The sequence below is a fragment of the Amphiura filiformis genome, chromosome 6, assembly GCF_039555335.1.
Source record: "Amphiura filiformis chromosome 6, Afil_fr2py, whole genome shotgun sequence".
In the NCBI taxonomy this organism is placed as follows: Eukaryota; Metazoa; Echinodermata; class Ophiuroidea; order Amphilepidida; family Amphiuridae; genus Amphiura; species Amphiura filiformis.
Genome location: NC_092633.1, coordinates 44,687,319 through 44,709,617, shown reverse-complemented (window position 1 = coordinate 44,709,617; position 22,299 = coordinate 44,687,319). Strand labels below are relative to the sequence as shown.

Sequence of the window (22,299 nt, the reverse complement as noted above, 5' to 3'; positions counted from 1 at the left end):
TGGTAAAAACGATTCCAAAGTCATACTTAGGATACGGGCATGGTGAGGAATTATGTCAAGCAACTCACAGAGGATGCGGGCATGGTGAGGAATTATGTCAAGCAACTCACAGAGGATGCGGGCATGGTGGGAAATTATGTCAAACAACTCACAGAGGATACGGGTATGGTGAGGAAATTATGTCAAGCAACTCACAGAGGATACAGGCATGGTGAGGAATTATGTCAAGCAACTCACAGGGGATATAGACATGGTGAGGAATTATGTCAAGCAACTCACAGAGGATGCGGGTATGGTGAGGAATTATGTAAAACAACTCACAGAGGATACGGACCTGCTGAGGAATTATGTCAAACAACTCACAGAGGATACGGGCATGGTGAGGAATTATGTCAAACAACTCACAGAGGATGCGGGCATGGTGAGAAATTATGTCAAACAACTCACAGAGAATACGGACATGGCGAGGAATTATGTCAAGCAACTCACAGAGGATGCGGGCATGGCGAGGAATTATGTCAAGCAACTCACATATGATGCGGGCATGGTGAGAAATTATGTCAAGCAACTCACAGAGGATGCGGGCATGGTGAGGAATTATGTCAAGCAACTCACAGAGGATGCTGGCATGGTGAGAAATTATATCGAGCAACTCACAGCGGATACGGGCATGGTGAGGAATTATGTCAAGCAACTCACATATGATGCGGGCATGGTGAGAAATTATGTCCAGCAACGCACAGAGGATGCGGGTATGGTGAGGAATTATGTCCAGCAACTCACAGAGGATGCGGGTATGGTGAGGAATTATGTCAAGCAACTCACAGAGGATGCGGGTATGGTGAGGAATTATGTCAAGCAACTCACATATGATGCGGGCATGGTGAGAAATTATGTCCAGCAACTCACAGAGGATGCGGGTATGGTGAGGAATTATGTCAAGCAACTCACAGAGGATACGGGCATGGTGAGGAATTATGTCCAGCAACTCACAGAGGATACGGGTATGGTGAGGAATTATGTCAAGTAACTCACAGAGGATGCGGGCATGGCGAGGAATTATGTCAAGCAACTCACAGAGGATACGGGCATGGCGAGGAATTATGTCAAACATCTCACAGGATGCGGGCATGGTGAGGAATTATGTCAAGCAACTCACAGAGGATGCGGGCATGGTGAGGAATTATGTCAAGCAACTCACAGAGGATACGGGCATGGTGAGGAATTATGTCGAGCAACTCACAGAGAATACGGACATGGTGAGGAATTATGTCAAGCAACTCACAGAGGATACGGGCATGGCGAGAAATTATGTCGAGCAGCTCACAGAGGATACGGATATGGTGAGAAATAACTCACAGAGGATATGGATATGGTGAGAAATTATGTCGAGCAAATCACAGAGGACACGGGATGATGAGGAATTGTGTCAACTCACAGAGGATACGGACATGGTTAGGAATTGTGTCACGTAACTCACATAGGATGCGTGTATGGGGAAGGATTATGTCAAGCAACTTACATGGACATGGTGAGGACTTACAATTGACCTTTTCAGTAAAGCCCATAATTCTTTGCAGATAGACATGAGATGTCGTCATTTGACGTCACACCAATGCGCACATCGTTTTAGCGAACATCGTTACTACACGTTGCAAGTCGGTGTGACGTCAACCCGGAATTATGGGAGTTACCAAAAAGGGCAATTATTAAAAGACATTTTACTTACAAGTGAATAAGTTGTCTAAGATCACCAACATCCATAAATAATATATCACGTATTGTAATATCGGCGTCAGCTGTGGTCGACACGCCTCCATTTGTCAAATCGCTGAGTAAAAATAAAGGAAGATAAGGAGAATTAAATGATTGTTAATAATTTCAAAAACCTCAAAATGAAATACATTTCCGAGTTATTGTTTTTATAAATTTTTATATATTACGCTATTAGCTGTGCATAATTATTTCATTGGATTACACGTGGTCTCACAGTAGAGTTTTCATTTTGCTTGTGTGAATTAGTTTATAAGTTTCAAATAACTATGTATGGAACCCTTTCTAATAAATATATCTTATCCAAAGTCGTCATTAAAATCATATTGTAACATTTGCTGAGGAGAACGCCCTCAATATTGTTCAAAATTCTGTATTTACATGATTATATTGTACTTTATTTAACTTGCTTTACCTCAATTGTTCGTAACGTTCGGCTCAAAATTAAAAAGGGACATATCTGATAATAAAAGCTAACATTTTATGGCAAAGATATACTAATCTATTTTGTATGGAAATGTTATAATATGGCTTTAATGCATTGGATTTTGTGTAAGCCACCGTCGTTACCACCGTCACAGGTGCCGCCGCCACCACCACCACCACCAACAACAATAACCACAACAACACCAACAACAACAATGTAATCACACCCCTCAGCACCACAGGTTCGGTTTCTATATATATGACTTACAGTTGTCTTACGTCTTTAGCAATACTTAGAGCATGTGTCCTTGACCAGGAACTGCCATCACAAATGTAACTTAATCCATTACAGATGCATGCATCTGGACATTCATAACCTTAACAATAGATCAAACAACATTCAGATAATTTTATTTAACACAAAAGGTTGTTTCGTATTTTCTTACTTTCATTGAGTGCTTTTTTATTATTGTTGTTGTACTTTTTGTTCTTTGTTTATTTTATTCTCCCTTTGATCAGGAGGGTGAAAGTGCATAGGAACAATGCCGGAAACTATGTCACGGTATTGTTCGACCTAGGCTACATCATTTTTAACGCATGCGTGTGCGTCAATACAGCTTTAGTCTCCTCTACCTTCGCAACACAGTACGTGGTGTGTCTGGAATCACACTGACGGCGGAGGAGAATACTAGCTGATCAGACAGTTTAATTTTATGAAGCATATAATACCTGAACAATCACCGTCATTTGATTGATTTACTACAGAATATATTGTATATTCAAAATATAAATTTAATATTGTAAACCTGATAACTTATATATTTGTGTACTAAAGTATAAGGACACGTGAATAAAATCATGTCGAAGACAAAATGGCCGCTAATCCGCCTATTGTCTAGACCTAGGATACATCTTCCGGTTTGGTTATGTAACCTAGGATGCTTATCCCTTTGTATCCCTGCTTTGATGGACTTTTGTGCACAGATCACTGGTATCTGACCAAGCCCTTGTTGGGGGTTGCGGGCTAATCTGTTGTTGCCATTATACTAATATGAATCTTAACAATGAAACCTTAACATACATACCACAGAAGCGTTCATCATCTTCTAGGGGACAATCATTAATGCCATCGCAGAGCTGTTCAAATGTTACACATATGGCTCTTTCTGCTGTCACACTGTGGCATCGATAATGTCCAGGGCATTCAAATGTATCTGTAATAATAAGAGGCGGATTCAAACAAAATTTATGATTTTTTTAAAAACTATATAGATATATTGATATCGTTTTTCTGTTTTCAAATTTAGCATGTTAGCACCAATAGTTAATGTCAAACAAATATGATACAATATTTTCGACCCGCTTCTGGCGCCGCCACCGGCAGCAACTTCAGGAAAGAAGAAGAAGCAAGGTTGCCAGTCTGATGAAGTGCTGCGTAGCAGCATGAAACTGTAACAAGGTATGTCAACCAAAAATTGGATTTGATAGTATGAATTCCCATCAAACAGTTATAATTGACAATCCAGATGAACCTAATACAACAAATATGATACAATCTTGCAAAACATGACTTGCCACATTGAGCTTCTTCTTCTCCATTTGGGCAGTCCCACACACCATCACACACGTTTTGTAATTGTATACAATATGTACCAGGACACTTGGCGGTTCCTACCGGGCACTCAAATGCACCTGTGGATGGGAAAGTACAATCAGTGATTATAAAGCAATGTGAACCTTACTATACATGTATACTCTGTGGTCTTCACATATACTTAGTAGTCTGCGCTGCAAAAACAGTGTTAAGAAAGTGAAGACAGGTATTAAATTAAATAAGCGCAGTGACTTATCATGTTAATAGTGCGCTACGCACAGGCAAAACGCCTAGACGTTGATCCACAAGCCCTAATTGTCGCTGATCAGTACGGCCCACGTCATTCCATAAACCATTTAACAAATCAGGGACCTTGCTGCTTCAAGAGTGCACACCCTCTAGACATTCCACAAATAACCTTCGCAACCAGGATCAGCTCCCCGAGTTTCGTATGGGTTGCAACGAGACAATTAGCAGTAAGTTGCTTGTCCAAGGGTATTTCAAGCTAACTTAATTTTTCCACCAAAGCATACTAGGCACCACCAGGGTTCGAACCCGCAACCTCTCGCACCATGATAGTCGAACGCCTTATTGATTTAGCTAACTTGACTATGGATGTTAGATGCTTATAAATTGAACACCATCACTTTATAGGTCATTTTGTGTGACACCATCATACATAATGCGAGTACTTACTACAATTAAGTAGATGTGTAGCATCTCGGCAACCCAGTGGGTATCCATATTGGGTATAGCCATAAATACAGTGATATTCACTGTCGTAGCAGGCATCGTTGACACATTGTAGTTCGGTTGAATTACCGCAACCCATTTTATAAGCTGTTGGTTGGAGTACAAACGAAATAATGAATTTTATTGATTGTTTGTTTTTGAGTTTGTTATTCATCAGAATGCTATTTAATAAAGTACTGATTCCACTTAAAATAAGTTGCATTTCCACCACATGTAAAAAATGGAATATTAAACAAACAAAATAAAAGGTGTAATACAGATATGGAATCTTATATTGTTTCTAATATTAAGCTATGATCGCACTTTACACGCAAGTTACCTACGAAGTTGTAGATTTTGCAGCAACAACGTTCCCTGGTGTCGCATAATAGGGTGAACTTGGTGTGTGTGTCACCTTTAGAGAAGTAGATACTAGCTAGTCAGGAATTTGTTCAGACGATAAAGGTAAGGGAGGCAAGGTTAGGGATGTTCATAAAATTTTAAAGTTCAATATTTTTTGCTGAAAGTTCTTTCATTTGAAATAGAATCAAATTACCTAAACAATAAGGGGTCAATCATGTTTCTAGTGCATATACTTTTGAAGTTTCAGACAAAAATAGTGTCACCAAATTGTCCAAAATTTTTTGTGTGAAATTGTGACAGCAGGTACATGTACAATGTACACTACTGTATGTGACCCCAGATGACATCCTATTCTTTACTGTAAGAAAGCTGTTTTGGATGGTCTTGATTTACACACAAATTGCTTGTGCGCTTTAACGAGTGTCGACTTGGTGGAACATAGATTAGGTTTTGGTTGTCAAAATTAATTTTTAGTGATTTTTTCCATTGAGCCCCACAGTTAAGCCATTTTTGGACCGTACATGCACATTCCACTTCCCAGGCGGTGCTGGAAGCGATATCGCCAATTTTGAGGTCGCCATTGGATTAACACATAATCATGAAATCTTCACAAACAATTCTAAATTTGTTATGTGGTGTCAAAGCAAAATTATCTTACTCTAAAACCGTCGGGGTTCTACAAAGTACCCCACTGCAAGTATGTTAATTTTCCATTTGTAATTGTTAACCGTTTATATTGAATGGGGCTGTCAGCCCTGTATCTTCGCCAGCCTCGTACGTCACGTGTTGCGCTTCCTACGCCGCCTGCCACTTTCCTATGGATGAATAGCGCCACCTATAGTGTGTGATATGAGCTTGCCTAGCAAGGTGCCAAACATTTGTCAAAAAGCCTAAATATCTAAGAAATAATCCACATCCTCCCTTCCTTGCTACGCCATGCTTTTGAGTGTGTAAGCCTTTAGTATTTACCACAGTCCATTGGTTCGTCCTCATTGGACAACCCTAAGCAATCGTTTTGACCATCACATACGGCATCATTAGATATCAACTGACCAACGTAGCATTGGAAAGTTGATGGAGAATTGACGTTGCCTGTAAAAATAAAAGAAATTATGATATTCATTAAAAAGATATATATACTGTCTTAAAGCCATATTATAACATTTGCTGAGGAAGACGCCCTTACTGAATTTTTAAACTTCCTTTTTTTACACGATTAAATTGTACTTTATTAAACCAATATACCCTGCAAAAATCAAAATTCTAAGTGCTGTAGTTTTGTCAAAATCCGTGATTTTGAATAAATGGTTGTTTCAGCGCTTTATTATTACGATGGAATTATTAGTCGAACGCATACACGATGTTCATAACACACAGTACGTCACGGCGTGCGGGACGGTGATATACCCAACAAAGGGTCGTACCACAACATGACCGAAGGAGTGGTACGTATTGGCGACATGTGCGCTGGTAGTAAATTCTAATTTTCTTTGCTTTGCCGTAGTTGTTCGGCTCAAAAATAAAAGGGGATATATCTGACAGTAAAAGCTAACATTTTATGGCAAAGAAATGCTAATCTATTTTGTTTGAAAATGTTATAATATTGCTTTAAGTAACAAGCTCATCGTGAATTTTCGCAAAACATACGTCGAAGTTCACTAACCGTAGTTAGGATAACAAAGACGACTGGTAAGAAAGACTACTAAGTTACCTCAAAGCTCACGGTCTGTGAAAATAAAAACACCAATCTCCTAATTTGCATATTCCTCCAGCTAGTTCGTCAAAATACAACGGCCGCCATTCGTCTAGTTGTTTATGATGTCTAAGAGAAAATCTAGATCATTGATATTTTTACTCACCGCAATCGTGTTCATCCTCGCCATCTAAGCAGTCATCCACGGTATCACATTGCCTAGATGCATTTATGCACCTACTATCAGAACATTGGAATTGGTCAACTTCACATGCTGAGTAATCTGAAGACAATATCAATATAATAATATTCGCTTTAGAAGTGTTGTAACAGGGTTAATTACCATAGCCGCATAGCGATGGGTCAAAACTATTTTTGAATGTATTGCCCTGCACTAGACGTACCCTGTAACTCTGCATCGCACTATAGATTATCAAAGAATAGGCATAAAGATGTAATTCTGTAAATCTTCTACATTACGGTCTATGTATGGTTCACTCGCACCTGTACGATAAATGTGTCTTTGAAAAAAGCTGTTTTGTATTCAATCTATGATTGAACACCGTACACAGGCATTACAGGTGAAGAGTGCAGCCCGGCTGCTTATAGTGTGGGCAATACATTCCCAAATGGTTTTGACCCATCGCTATGGTAGTTAATCCAATTACATCACTACTTCTACGGCGAACTTGAAACCTAATCGGAAATTTGTTTTAATGACTGTGATCTTTCAGGTGAAAGGCGATTGAAGTGTTTTGATGTCCGTTTAATTACTGATCTAAGACGCTATATAAATGCTGCAATATATTGTTTTTGAACATGTTAAAAGAATCAAATGTCTTTCTCCGCCAGTTACATGGGCTACTGGTGGCTTTGAATCTGACTATGAAATACAAGCTTTCATTAGTGCATGGTGGCAAACAAAACTACATTGCTGGTTTGCGCGACATTGAAGGACGGGAATCGGCAAATTGAACGTAAATTAGGATTTTCACATATCCCATAATACTACGACGTAAATATTACGTAGTGTATGTGGATTGGCTTTTTCGGTAAATCCCATAATCCATAAGCCTTTGCGGATAGACTTATGATGTGACGTCAAATGACGACATCGGACTGCTGCCCTCATTCGTCAACCTTCTGGAATGACGAAGCATAATACAGTACATGCGCAGTTTAGACGACTGATTGGAATTAGTCTAGTTCTAACCACAAAGAATCATGGCGGACATAAAGGTCAATTGACCTTTTCGGTAAATCCCATAACCCATTGCGAGTACACCTGAGAACTAGTCATTTGACGTCACGCCGACTTGCAATGCGCAGTAACGATGTTCGATAAACGATGTGCGCATCGGCGCAGAGCGGCGTGACGCAAAATGACGAGTTCTTAGGTGTTCTCGCAAGGGGTTATGGGATTTACCGAAAAGGTCAATTGGCGATTTCGGTACCCAATAGACGACGACTTCAATCCTGACGCAATGCATTATTGGAAATACAACAAGATTTTAAACTTACCACAATTTCTTTCGTCGGAATTATCTGCGCAATGTTGAATAAAATCACAAACGAATGAAACTGGTATTGACTTGTCGATAGTTGCACATGAAAATGTCCCTGCGGTAGATAATTGTTCCTCTGCTTGAGGAAATAAGAAGAAAATAAATAAATACTTAAAAAAACTAAAAAGAGGAAATAAAAAATGAATTTGCTGTTTCAATTGACAAGAAAAACGAACGCGCGCGGCGGCCTTGAGACTTGTTTCTTATTTTGGCCTTACCGCAATTTTCTTCGTCCTCTCCTTGTTTGCAGTCGTTTTGTCCATCACACACGTACACATCATGTATGCATTCTCCTGATAAGCATGTAAACAGTTCGTGTCCACAGCTTGGACCTGAAATTTTAATTTTTTAAACAAAGTATTATTGGAACAATTAAGACAGAGTGACATTCTATATATCCTATAAACAGAATGGAATCACAATAAATGAATGAGGCTAGATATAGAATTACCAGAAAAGTATATGCATATCAGCCTTCGCCTATAATGATGAAGATGCGCTATATAAATGCTTGTAATGTATGTACAGGATGTATGTAAATTTATGTGCAATGTGTTGCGTAAATAAAAAAACAAAAACAACAACAACAACACTGATTTCATTTCATGACGATGGTGACAATTTGACTTTAGAAAGACGAGATGCACATACATAAACCCACAAACCCCAGCACACTTTATATGAATTCGCTGACCAATGCTTCCCAAGACACCTACACCATTTAGAAACATCCAGGGACTTATAGCTGAGAAGCGCACACCCTAGTATACCACAATACGCCATCGCAGTCAGTATCAGCTCCCCAAATTATCGTTAGGATAACCGAGACAGTAGCCAGTGAGTTCCTTGCCCGCAGAAATGTCAAGTTAGCTCAATTATGAGCACAAACAGGGATCGCGCCAGGGATCATCGAACTTACATCGCACAGCGTCATCATCCCTATATCTTCGTGTCAAAAATTGCCGTGATAGTACGGCGAATCCTCTTGTTTTTCAATAGCTACAAATTATTACGATTTGCACATGCTCTAGTATCCCATATGGTGTTGCTATTACAAGGAAATTCGATTTGTTTTGAGGTAAACCCCAGGTTTTATTTCCAATTAGCGACCATTGCTGTTGGCTCTGGACACATTTTTTACTGCATTTTTGGCGTAACGATTTTTAAATCGTAAGTTAAAATTGTGATATATTTAAAAGGGCATTTCGTGATCCACAGCCTCATCCCCCACTTTTCTCAAAAAAGTTGAGATTTTTATATCACTGGAATACTCTGGCTACATAATGTTTATGTACAAAATATTTCTTGCAGATTAATTCGTTTAGCAAATATATCGCGAAATTACAACGTATTGTCTATGGAGCAGTGTAATACACATAATCATGCATAACTGAAATTTTTGGGAATATGCTTTTTTCGTGGATATGTACTGAAAAATGTCATAAAAAGAGGATGCTAGGATCACGAAATACTCCTTTAATTTTGAGAATTACAATTATATAAAGGAACACAAATAGCCCATTCACCTAAAAATCCAGGTGCTTGTATTGAATATTCGATCACACGTGTATTTCACAATGCATATGTAAACTTTCTTTATCTATGTCAACAATAGAATATTGATTTCACCAACGGAGTATGGAGCTATGAAAAAAATATTTATAATACAGGGTGTTGACACTGTGCATCGCTCTACATACCAATAAACCGGAGTAAAACCTTAACCGATTGACGAGCCAACGACTGCTTATAATATTACTATACTACTATTGTAACTTTTATTCGTGGCAATTGCCGAATGGAATAAATGACATACCGTTGACTGCTTTGATGTGCTCATCTATTAAACGATCTGGAAACAAGAGGGTGAAAAAAATATTCTTTAACTAAATTTGTTGTTCATAACCTCATGTCTCGATGTGCTTCTGACAAACTAATACGAAACCATACTGAACTCGGAATATCTTATTAGTGTTAATAGGTTACTTATAGGCCTTCGCGGTTATTGGGTTGAGATTATATTAAGATAAGACGTATACGGTATTTGCGACTATTTGTAACGCCGGATTTGTTCAGATTAAAAATAAGACTTCAAGGTTCAAATAGAAAATTCCCTTCATATTAGTCGGAATTTGAAATAAATGAATCTTTTGGTTAAACAAAAACTGGACATTTACCTCCGGAACGAGTTGTACACTAAAATACTTCGTTTCTGGTGCTATACAAGTTAAACAAAAACTGGACATTATCTCCGGAACGAGTTGTACACTAAGTACTTCGTTTCTGGTGCTATACAAGTTAAACAAAAACTGGACATTTACCTCCGGAACGAGTTGTACACTAAAGTACTTCGCTTCTGGTGCTATACAAGTTAAACAAAAACTGGACATTTACCTCCGGAACGAGTTGTACACTAAAGTACTTCGTTTCTCTGGTGCTATACAAGTTAAACAAAAACTGGACATTAGGCCTACCTCCGGAACGAGTTGTACACATATAGTACTTGGTTTCAGGTGCTATACAAGGAACATCTGTCATCAGCCAACTATCCTCGTTTGATGAATATGCAATTTTCGAACAGGCTTCTAGACTTCCACCATCGGGATTCCTAAAGCAATTACAAAAACATGTTTTGCAATGATAGAAATGGATGAAATGTGCTGGAAACGTACAATTTGTTCGTATATTCTCCAAGAGCTCCATATTCGCTCCAGCCTTGGTCTAAATCTGACACCAAGGCGCTTTCAACTTTATTTTCCTCCAAAGTAATTTCTCTCTGCTTCCCTTTTATCATCAATCAATAAAGATAATTCTATCAAGATTATTTCATACTTACCCAATTTCCCAGTTTGTAAAGCTGACCGGTCTGCCGTCTACCCAGCGACGAGTCTTTCTATCGTTGGTTATGGTCAATCCTACAGGATGAAAATGAAATAGTTACTTACTTATTTTTATTCATGTGTTCGGTTCATACCAGTAACCAGGATTTATTGCGGAAAAGTGAAACTTTTGTGATTTTTTTTCCTTCAAAGAAAGGGCTGATTTCAACCACCTGTTTTACAGACAAAGGTGGACCTTTTTTCAGAATGGCATTGAGGGCGTGTAGCCATGACTTATTCAAATGTGACCGTCCACGGCGAATGAGCCGTAAATTCCTCCCCCGGTCAATTTTTTTTTATTTCGTGTTTAAAAATAAACATCATAAACTTAAAAATGGTATATCATTTGACTTCAAACGATATCCAGAAGCGGGGTTATGGTTTGTTAAACTTTACTCCTTCAACAAAATGATAGCGCTTTACGAATATACATGAGTCTCTTTTTCCACATTGTTGGCAATAAATATCAAACAGTCATAATTGGCGGTCATTTCAAATCATCCCCAACTCAACGAGGTTTAAGAAAGTTCTCTCATTGTTAATTGTTGGTTATGCATACCTGTACAAAATACAATGCCTGGTGACCCACCACTTGAACAGGATTTAGCAATATAAGCAAACAAAGACCAGAGCTATTAAAAGTTCTATAGCCATCTAAGGTAGAAGCTTATTATCCACTTCAACAATAGGATTATTGATTAGTTTTTGACTATCGAAATGAGACGGATGTCGGGCCAGCTTAAGTTACCGATGAATATGACCTTCGTACACATTTTACACCGTAACTCAGAATACAATTTAGGGAATTTACGGCTCATTTGTGCTGCCGGGTCACAAATGGGAGCGGGATGAAGGGGACAAGGCAACATTCAAGGGGAAATGGCCTTAGCAAGACTTCTCACAGGTGCAGCAACTGTCCCCTTGCCAACCCCACCCCTCCCCTCTTGGTTGCGCCACTGCATGGTCGTCATTCTTAAGAGGAGGAAGCCATATCATCTTGGAATCATGTATATGTGGTCCTGTGTCACAACCTGGGGTACCTTTGTGTTACATAGTAAAAAAATGAAATGGTTCATACATTTTACCTACACATCTCATTTGAAGTGGTTCATCCTTCTGAGCATTTTGACACCTTTTTTATGGAAATCGGTTAAAAAATGAGAGAGTGCGGGCAAAAAACAATCACAAAGTAGGGAGGATGTAACCCCACCTCTTTTTGCCACATTTACATTCATTCTGAGCAAGTATTGGTCTTTTAAATGAACTTTTGTATTTATTCACTTGGTTTAGATGTCTGGGAGTTCATTTAGACATTTTTTACTAGATTCAAATTTTTAAAGGGGTTTTAAATCAAATTTACAATATGAATCCTCCCCTAATCCTCCTCCCCTAATCCTCAGCCACCCTTGGCACATTTCATGCCAAACGTCATAAGAAAATAATTGAAAAATATTTGAAAACAGGATAAAAACATGAGTAATATAGAATAAATTAGCCTCAATTTAAGACCTAATTGAATCTTCTAAGTGAAGGAATACTCAAGAGACAGTGTTTTGTTTTCCAAACTGCACATCAAAATGTAACAAAGCCACCTTTTTGTGTACCCCAGTATATGGCACAGGATCATGTACGAACCACACCCATGCAAAGAAGATTTTCACATCATCCCAGAATGCTTATTTCAGCCAAGCCATGCATGGAGTATCTTTTATACACACATGTGCCGGGAAATGGTTTTAAGTTCTTCCATGTTCAAATAAGCAATTTCACACTCTAAAGGACTTGTGCGTTTATCAGGAACTATGCTTTTGTTATGCTAAAATAGTCTTCTGACATTTACCCGGTGAAGAAGGTCGTGGTCTTACTTACAACAGTGAGAAGCTACAATCTTGGAGATAAGTCTTGGAACACTTGCGTGTAAAGAACGGAAACTGTCACCCCATCTTCCCCGTGCAATGTTGAGAAATACCAATGTCTTCAGCGGTTTCCCAATGTGTTCCAACATTGATTGTTGGGGAAGGGAAAGTCATTGTTGTAGATGTCATGTTTGTTCTCAAACACAATTTATACGTCATTTCCATTGTCATAAGAAATTCGGCACGGAATTTCAACAGAGTGTGCCAAGTGTTCCAAGTACTTTTTTCCAAGATTGTAGGTTGATCTGATGTTGTGGTTCCCATTTTTCATTACAAATTTCATATCCCTATTTTATCTTACTTTTGGGAGCTCTAATTTTTTAACACTTGAAATGAGTACATGAGATCCCCAGTTACCCACAAATATACCATCCAAAACCTAAGAGCCCCCGGGGATATTACTGTTGTAAAGCCCTCCTTCGTGTACATGCTCCATGAGAACTTGCCTCATCAGGAACCAGTTTAAAGGGTCTTGTGCAAAAGCATGGTGCATTGTGGTGATATGGTGATCATCTTCTTTAACACTCCATGATTAAGAGGCAGTCTTCAGCAAACGGCTCTTTTCAGAGCCACCAGTAGGCAAGGGCGACCTACGTGTCTCATTCTTAGGTACTTTGTCCTGAAGAAGTCAGAGCTACTCCTGACGAAAGCTTGATAGTTCTAAACTTGTCCGACGGCGAACCCGCTAAAAAATCCACTAACTCTATGATTAATTATCATGATCACAATATCACAAAGCAGAAACATTTTTAATCCAATATGATGCAACTCACCTATGTATACCCCAGCATCTCTGATGTTGGGATCTTTGTCTTGCTGTAGAATAGAAGAGATTAACTCAACATCTCCTGTATTACGTATGGTTGCTAAGGAGCCATTGTTTAACTGGCATTGTGTCTCTGCTTCTTTCCAGTTGATATCATCCGGAGCTACGAACAACCTGAAACAGGTGGTATCTTGTAGATGTGGTGTAACCCATCCTTGTAGTCCAGGACATGATGGGTAAACTGTTTCGGAGAAAGAAACCCTGATTAATTCAGAATGTAAAACTACAATTTATATATCGCCGTATCACACAGTGACGTGTTTGCTAAAAACGTATTTCGAGGAAAAATATCATTGACGTTTTGCGAAATGTATTGTTTATATACTCATCAAATATACCATTAGCTCTATAAGTTGAAAGAAAACCATTCCCGTCTGAAGAAGAGATTCATAAAGTTAATATAAATGTCAATTTAGTCACAAACGCTTTACTTTATTCGTGTATTTACCAAAGAAACATACGTCGTTATGTGAAAAGGCAATAAGGGCACATTGTTAGATACGACGCTTTCGATGACACTTTCTTGATTAATGACATCACCATTTTTTAACCAATCAGCAAACAGTTTTGAGTGATTGGTCATGAATATTGAAAACATCTTGCAACAACATCTTTTACAAAAACAGTATTAGTTTATATACCTGTATCGTCGCAAACAACGCCTATTAGGTATTGGCACTCAAACATATGTTGTGCTTTTCTCGTCTGACAATGCTGTAGCGATGCCTCATATCCAGTACAAGTAACCAACAGGTTGTCGGTCACTGGTTCTGTTGCAACTGGCATCACTGGTATAAAGTTCACTCGATGGTTTATTCCTGGTAACCAAGCTGTCCACAAAAAACACCAGCAACTACATCGTATTGGAAACCTGGAAAGTCAACGTATTGGGAACACAGATGTACCCACTTCCCGGGACAATCATCACCCTGGTACAGAACTTCTACGAGGTCCTCTGATGTGTCATTTGTGAGACGCACGTCTTCGATGGCACAGTTCCCTTTGGTTATTAGAAGAAAAAGTGGTATAAGCGGAATAAGATTAAGAGTATAATGTGTGTAGAGAAACTGTACTCAGAATACAATCTGTACTACATGTAGGCCAATAACGTGCGAAATACGGTGGCGCAGTGGTACGGGATTCGATTCATGATCCAAGTTCGCAAGGTTGAGGGTTCGAACCCCTGTGACAGTGGCACCCGACTGCTTTGTGGCCACGCCCCACTCAACATAAATATCCAGGGGTGAGTCTGGCTTGAAGAGAGATGTGCCGTATTCCAGACTGTGATGAAAGATACGAACTTTACAGACATAAACTACAAATTACAGCCATTGATTAGATGTAGCCTACATGTTAACACATTTTCTTGTGGCCTAAGTTCTTACCGCATTCAATTTCAATAGGATTGTCACAGGTGCTAAAATCAAGGTCCCATTGCTCAGAAGATGCACACTGGTCCAGATTAGATTCACTACCTTCACACACTATACCATCTCTGATCAAAAAAATGTCGCCAGTGATTGGATGTGCGAATATGTTCCGTTGATGTTCGCCACTGTATCCTAGTTGTCGACACATGACTGTAATAGCGTCGTCTGGAAAATCAAAATTGTGAGGGCAAATTGTAGACCACACGCCATTGTAAAGAACTTGTAGTACACCTTTAGCTGGGTTGTCTGCTGTTCCATCAACTAACTGCACGTCAAGATGATCTGTAGTGAAGACGGAAACGAGCTGAATATAGAATGGTCGAGAGCTTTACAAATAATCAAAAGAATTAATTCATGTAGTTGATGCCAGTGGCGTAACTAGGGTTGGTAGTGCCCGGGCAAGAAACAAAATTGGCGCCCCTAACCCCCACCCACCCACCCACCCAAGAATATCTTAGACGCTCCCCCCATTCTTGAAACAATTGCGCGCGGAGCGAAAATTTGGACAAATAAGGCCTACCACTACTAATTTTGGTTACTAGAAGTTGAATATTGTCTTAAAATGTTCTTTCAATTGATTTTGTGCTAAAATGCGCGCGAAGCGCGTAAAAAATTTGACTTTCATCGCTTGAATGGGCGCAAAATCGATGCTAAATTGGTCAATTTGGCCCCCCTAAGGGTAGCGCCCGGGGCATGTTGCCCCCCTCTGCCCCTCCCCCCCCTCCCCCCGTAGTTACGCCACTGGTTGATGCTGCTCCTGTTGTTGTTGTGGTTGCTACTGTTGTTATTGTTAGTGTTGATGACGGTGTTGTTGCTAATGTTGTTGCTTTTTCTGGTTGTTTTTGTTCCTGCTACTGGTGTTGGTGTTTAGTCTTTGTGTCCCGGGCTATGCCAGAAAAATAATTGACCTCCCCCAACGGTACCCATAGAGGATTAAGGAAATCCAGATGTTTACTTTTCCACTGGAGACCGGATTTCTATGTTTTTTCCTGCTGCTTGTATCCAATTCCGGCACAGAGGATTTGAGAAATCCGGATTTTCCCTCAATATAGGCCTAGATATTATATTTTTATGGTTTCTCAATTTCTGACCCGAATTCCAGATATTTGGCATTATACTGTTCATTTGCCCTTTCCGCATTATGTCTGTTGGAATTCCACAAGTTTTGGTGACTAATTCTTGGATTGCCCATACGTGCTATAGGTGACTTGCTCCCACGAAACGCGCGTTAAGTGGCAAGTTGGGGGTTCCGAGACCTTCGAATTGAGTTGATGTTCTTTGTTTGTAGACACCTGTATAACCTTTGTGAATAGGGGACATAATATGCTGTACTTCGTATTCAATTCTGTCCCCATCCATAAAGGACATACCACTGCCAACACAGGTGTTATCAAACAAAGAACATCAACTCAACAGTTGGAAGGTCTCGAAACTCCCAACTTGCGACTTTACGCTCGTGGAGGCACTTAAATTTTTTAGTATCGTGTAAATTTCCCATTTTGTTAAGGGAACTGGAATGAGCGTTTTGAGCGTTTCGACAGTATTTTTTGTGGGACATAAGAGCACACCAGACATATCGAATTGCATTCTGAATACGAAGAATGTCTTTCTGATATCAAATAATTTTAATTTTATGAAATTTACGATAAAATACGAATTTTATGACAAATGAATAAAATTTGATATTTTTCACATTTTTGAGATATAACAGTCCTCGAAGTATTAAAATTTTATAAATTTAATGATATATTCTTAAAGTGTATGTAGCTGGGAGGAAAAGCCGACGATCAATTGAAAATTTTGACCGTTCATATTGAAGATATGGATTTTTTTTCCGAAAAGACCTTTTTTATTTTGGTGTTTTGGGAAAAAAATCCATATCTTCAATACGAAAGGTCAAAATTTTCAATTGATCGTCGGCTTTTCATCCCACCTACATACACTTCAAATATAAATCATCAGATTTATAAAGTTTATTTCGAGTACTGTTAAATATCAAAAATATCAATTTTTAATGATTTGCCATGAAATGTGTATTATACATTGCGAATTTCAAAAAAATCAAAATTATTTGATATCAGAAGGACATTCTTCGTATTTTGAATGCAATTCGATATGTCTGATGTGCTCTAATGTCCCACAATAAATACGGCCCAAACGTTCATACCCCACCCCTTAATACATCCAGTTTTCATATGGGGCAAAATTGATCTAGAATAGCCTAATTATTCAAGCTATGTCGCTGGTCTTTACCTTCATTATCATCGCAAATAACTCCAGCCAAACTAAAACATTGATCAATTACATTCCAATCACCAAGTAGACATTCTGCTAACGACGTTTCATTTCCAACACAGCTCACACCATGTAACCATATTGCATCTTGCAGCATCACTAGCCAATCATAAGGGAATGTAACACTTTTGTGATTAGAACCGCGGTAACCAAGTTGATTGCATGTCACGATGGCAACATTGTCCCCTTCCAGTGGCCAGCCTTCATTGTCACATATGAAGCCCCATTTACCATTGTTTAATGCACGAATAATGCCAAGATTAGGTGACCGTGAGTATAAACTGCCATCTATTCGAATTTCCTCTGAAAAATATGGATAGATAATTCAACATTAATTTCTTGTCAAAATTATTTGGTTTTTCACTAAACAGTAAAAATAACAAACTACTTTCGTTGGTTTTTATTAAATATGCTTTGAAGAATTGGGAAACATACTAATTGAAGTCGTTTTAAATAACAGACATAGGAGTAGATAACACACTCGCTCACAGAAGCAAACAATTGCAATTTGTGATGAAAGAGTTAACAATGCAACAGACGCGGCACAGTGTCATCGCCCCGATATCTTCATGGCAGAAATCGCCATGGTAGGTTGAATCCACGGCCACGCATGGCCATTTTGTTCCGACCTGTTTAATAGTTTTGAGACGCATAATGAGCCGAGGGACATTCGACTAAGGCTACTGACAATAGCCTGGTAATTGACCTCTCTGTGTGTGAGTGAGCATCATGGTGAGCATGTATACGCCATGCGGTCATCTGCTTTTAGACTGCCTCCACGAGTGAGTGCAGCTAGCCTACGCTGCGCTATAGTTCGGCACATATAAAATAGGATTTTTGTCAGCTCAATACACACGCTGCTTTCTCAATACGCAAGCTAACGACTATCATATCCTTTCAACGCATATGTTAAAGTGCAAGGAAAAAAATATGGCTTCTTTAGAATAAAAAAACCGGGAGATATTCATCATTTTCTACCCCGGTATCCAAGATTTATCGTCTGAATATCAAATTGTGCATAGCACATTCACGTGTATCGATCCCGTGTATTCATTTTAGTGTCTCTGCTGTACAATGTAATTATTAACCAGGCGATATCGGTGTGCGCGGGCCTGTATCGTGTCAGTTTTCGTATCTATTTTCGTTTTCGATTTCGTTAGTTGTTGTGGAGACGCTATATTCAAAACCGTCACTCGATCCCAGTTATGAATAACCTTGCAAGAGTTGAAACAGGATTATGAAGTTTTACTTCGATGTTGAATTTATTACACACATTATGTTTCCACTCACTTTATGGAGTGAGCGGAATCATGAGGCCTCTCTTACTTCCATGATGGGATTGACCTATACAGGGTGTATCAAACCACTCGATTAAAAAGTGTGAGGCATTTTCTCAAAATGCTAAAGTTCATAGCTGAATCAACATCTTGTCCTCCATAACTGTAAAATCACTGACGTGTGACCATTAATAAGGCTTCAGTGGCTATATTTGTGACCCGAGTAAAAATGCAGTTGCGCGAAAATCAATGCAATATGAAAATCACATGTTCAACCACTTTCTTTTGCACAGTCTTATGCGGCCCATACACGATCAAAATATTGATCAATTGGGGAACCTATTTAGATGCAGGAGTGGATACAAAATCTACCATTGTGTGTGTTCAATGGTAGATTCTGTACCCACTCTTGTATCTAGGGTTTTTGATATTGATCAATAAGATTGAACGTGTATGGGCCGCATTAGTCTTCCGCATGTCCACCAGGGCATGGCCACAATTCCCCTGTATGCAAATATCAGCTCTCCTCAACATAGTATTCACATTACGTCTGATCATGTGAGAGGTCTGTCCTGCCTCGATGTGCAATATTATGTGTCTCTGAAGTTAATCAAGGTAGGAGGAATAATTATTGTGAAACCCTCTGATTTCAGATAGCCCACAAGAAGAAATCCAGAGGTGTAATATCAGGAGTTCTTAGGGCCATCCCGCTTGGTGCTTAACAGCAATCACAAGATTGCCAAACAATCCTTCAAGGCATTGTTCCAATTACTCTAAAGAAAGTGATGAAACTGCTGTGGTTTTCATGTTATTTTCATTGACTTCGCGTTATTGCATTTTTGCACGCCTCGCAAAAATAACCACTAAGTCCTTATTAATGGTCACACGCCAGTGATTTTACAGTTGTGTGAGGACAAGGTGTTCATTCAGTTATCAACTAAATCATTTTGGCCAAATACCTCATACCTTTCAATCTAGTGTCATTTTTCCAACTGTATACCTTATTATGCAGGGACTGTCTTTTTGAATTTGTTGGAGAGCATTAAATAGCTCTTCTGGGCCTTCAAGGAGAGCTGTTTAGAGCATTTACAATACAAGGAGAGAATGGTCAACTAAGGAGAGCTAAAAATCACTCCCCTAATTTTACCTAGATACCTAGATATTGCATTACCTAGATAGCGAAACATCATGGATAGCTCAAACTATTCTTTTTTTTTAAACATTTTTCTAAACCTTTTTGTCAAAATCGGAACATTTTCATGTTTTTGATCCTCATAAACCAAAATTAGACAAAGTCAAGAATAATTTGTACATCCTACATTGTCCCAGACAGATCCAACTGTAGATTTCCGAATGCTTATGACTGATAGGAATACATTGCTAAAGAATGCATCAGAAAAGATTCTCATCTTCTCTGGTATGTTTTTAACACAATTTCAGCAAGTTTGTAATTTGATCCTGTTTTAATTTTCCAGGACCTTTCCAAGATAAATGAACAGGATGTGACCCGGCAGCAATGTGGATTGTTGAATAGCATAATCAATCAACCAAACCCTTTGTGTTTTTCAGCTGAACAAATTATCTGGGCTCCCAGTATAATAGTTTGCTATTAATAAGAGTCGCTAGTCCAACAGTTCGCTGTTCTCTTACCCTAAGACCATGAAGACTAACCATAACACTGTACTTAACCCTAACCCTAACCCTAATTTTGATGCGTAAAGATCTTATTTATCAGTATTAGTCAAGTTTTCGGTCAGTATTTTCAACAGAGACTTGCCTTATATACTAAACCGACTTTGTCAAATGCCAAATTTCTTAAGGATATTATGTTGGAATGATGTTACTGGATGTCTAGAAAGCATTGGATAGTTTCAACCAAAGTATATTATGTAATAAGCTTGAATCTATGAGCATCAGCTCTGGTTAGTGTCCAGTCATATCTGTGTAAAACAGAAAACAACTTGGTATAAAATCGTCTCTCCAAACTATGACTTGTGGCGTTGGCCCCTTGTTGTACTTGTGTTACAGCAACGATATGCAGATTTCAGTACAGAGCAACTTGCAGCTCATACACCAAGGATGTCGCTGATATGCTTGGCTCTGATCTTAAATCCTGCAGTCAGCAATTATTGGTCGACCGGTTCTCTCCGTTTCCGTCCGGTTCCGTCCGGTTGCTATTGTTCTAAACAATGGCAACCGGACGGAACCGCCGGTCGAGTTTTGATTTCATCAAGTAATAGACTAGCCACATACTATCCGATGGAAACGTTAACAAACACAGACCATGCGTTATAAAATGGCCTAATAATGTATCTTAAGTCGAACATTTTTGTGAGCCGACATTACCAATTATGCATTTAACCTTCCTGGACATACTAGATGAATGAAACTTACCAATGCAGTATGCGTTATCCAAAGTACTGACCAATAAAGCGACCGTGCAGCAAAGTAGCAACAACATGTTGCACGCCTCGATGTCACTGCAAATTTAAAACGAAAATCAGTTCTGAAAATAACAATAACATGTCATCCGTGTTTTTCCTACAATCTACGTGCAATTATCAGTAGTCAACACTTCTGTGCAAAATAAACATGGTAAAATGGCGAAATTAATTAAGGCTTCACAATACTTTACATTACGACAAGTTAAAACTGTGACCTTCAAAATGTGAAGTTCTGACATGTTTTTAGGTAATCTGAATTTTAAATAGCATTTATTCGTTTTCAACAAAAGCTTACATGAAGATTGTCTATTCTTTCGCAGTGTTGTCACGTTATACTGGATAGTTTCATGCAAGTTTATTCCGATTTTTGTGCGAGAACCACTCAATCTGGTCCGATTGGTTCACTTGTATGCTTGTGGAATGAAAGCTTTAACCAATTTACTTCACTCTTAGCAATTCCAGTTTAAGATCCGTAAACAGCGGTGTAAATAACTATTATTTAGCGAGTGAACCTTTCAGGATGTGACGGGTCATCGAACAAGTGATGTTCATTATCTCAAAGATTATTATAATATTACTTCATTTGTGTGTCTTATAGTTATCATATTTCTCTTAATTTTAATTTTTTGGGTTTTTTCTTTGGTGGGGGTGACTTGATAACAAACATAATTATATTCTATTGGCTTCTTTGTTTATGATATACATGTATATGATATATGCATGTGTAATGGCAGGATTCAATACTAGGTACGTGAGCATGGTGAGTTCATTACCAATCTCTACAGCTGAGTCATGGGGTTGCAAAGAACACAATTTTTTTGTCCGTGGGTGACTTTGCATGCTTAACATGTTTAGTCACTTAGATCTGCATGGCTGATCACCAGACGAGTATCACGTTAATAATAGTCATGACGTCATCTGTACCATGGTTCATTGGCGCAATAGGAAAGAAAATATTACATGTAGGAGTGATGTCCGCATTGCTATGCCATGACCTACTTGCCATGATCATGTCAAAGAAAATAGAACAAAAAGAGGGATGCGCTGAACTACACGAAACAAACAAACAAATAAACAAACAGACCA

At 38.8% G+C, this 22,299-nt stretch overlaps 2 protein-coding genes across 2 annotated transcripts; both read right to left on the bottom strand.

Annotated features, from left to right (window-relative positions):
- Window positions 1-1,725: 1,725 nt before the first annotated feature.
- LOC140154548 (uncharacterized) lies at window positions 1,726-15,442 on the bottom strand. Its single transcript, XM_072177115.1, has 15 exons — window positions 15,153-15,442; window positions 14,409-14,767; window positions 13,715-13,948; window positions 10,983-11,061; window positions 10,621-10,754; window positions 9,963-9,998; window positions 8,365-8,478; window positions 8,103-8,222; window positions 6,748-6,864; window positions 5,858-5,980; window positions 4,490-4,633; window positions 3,775-3,891; window positions 3,285-3,413; window positions 2,468-2,576; window positions 1,726-1,831 (listed from the first exon to the last, which is right to left on the bottom strand). Exons 2-15 carry the CDS (start codon window positions 14,551-14,553, stop codon window positions 1,726-1,728), a joined length of 1,707 nt encoding a protein of 568 aa, XP_072033216.1. The 5' UTR covers window positions 14,554-14,767; window positions 15,153-15,442.
- Window positions 14,580-21,697, bottom strand: LOC140154547 (egg peptide speract receptor-like). The gene is made up of 5 exons (XM_072177113.1): window positions 21,509-21,697; window positions 21,164-21,275; window positions 17,451-17,795; window positions 15,153-15,479; window positions 14,580-14,767 (listed from the first exon to the last, which is right to left on the bottom strand). The coding sequence occupies exons 2-5, from the start codon at window positions 21,228-21,230 to the stop codon at window positions 14,580-14,582; spliced, it is 927 nt and encodes a 308-aa protein (XP_072033214.1). The 5' UTR covers window positions 21,231-21,275; window positions 21,509-21,697.
- Window positions 21,698-22,299: the final 602 nt, after the last annotated feature.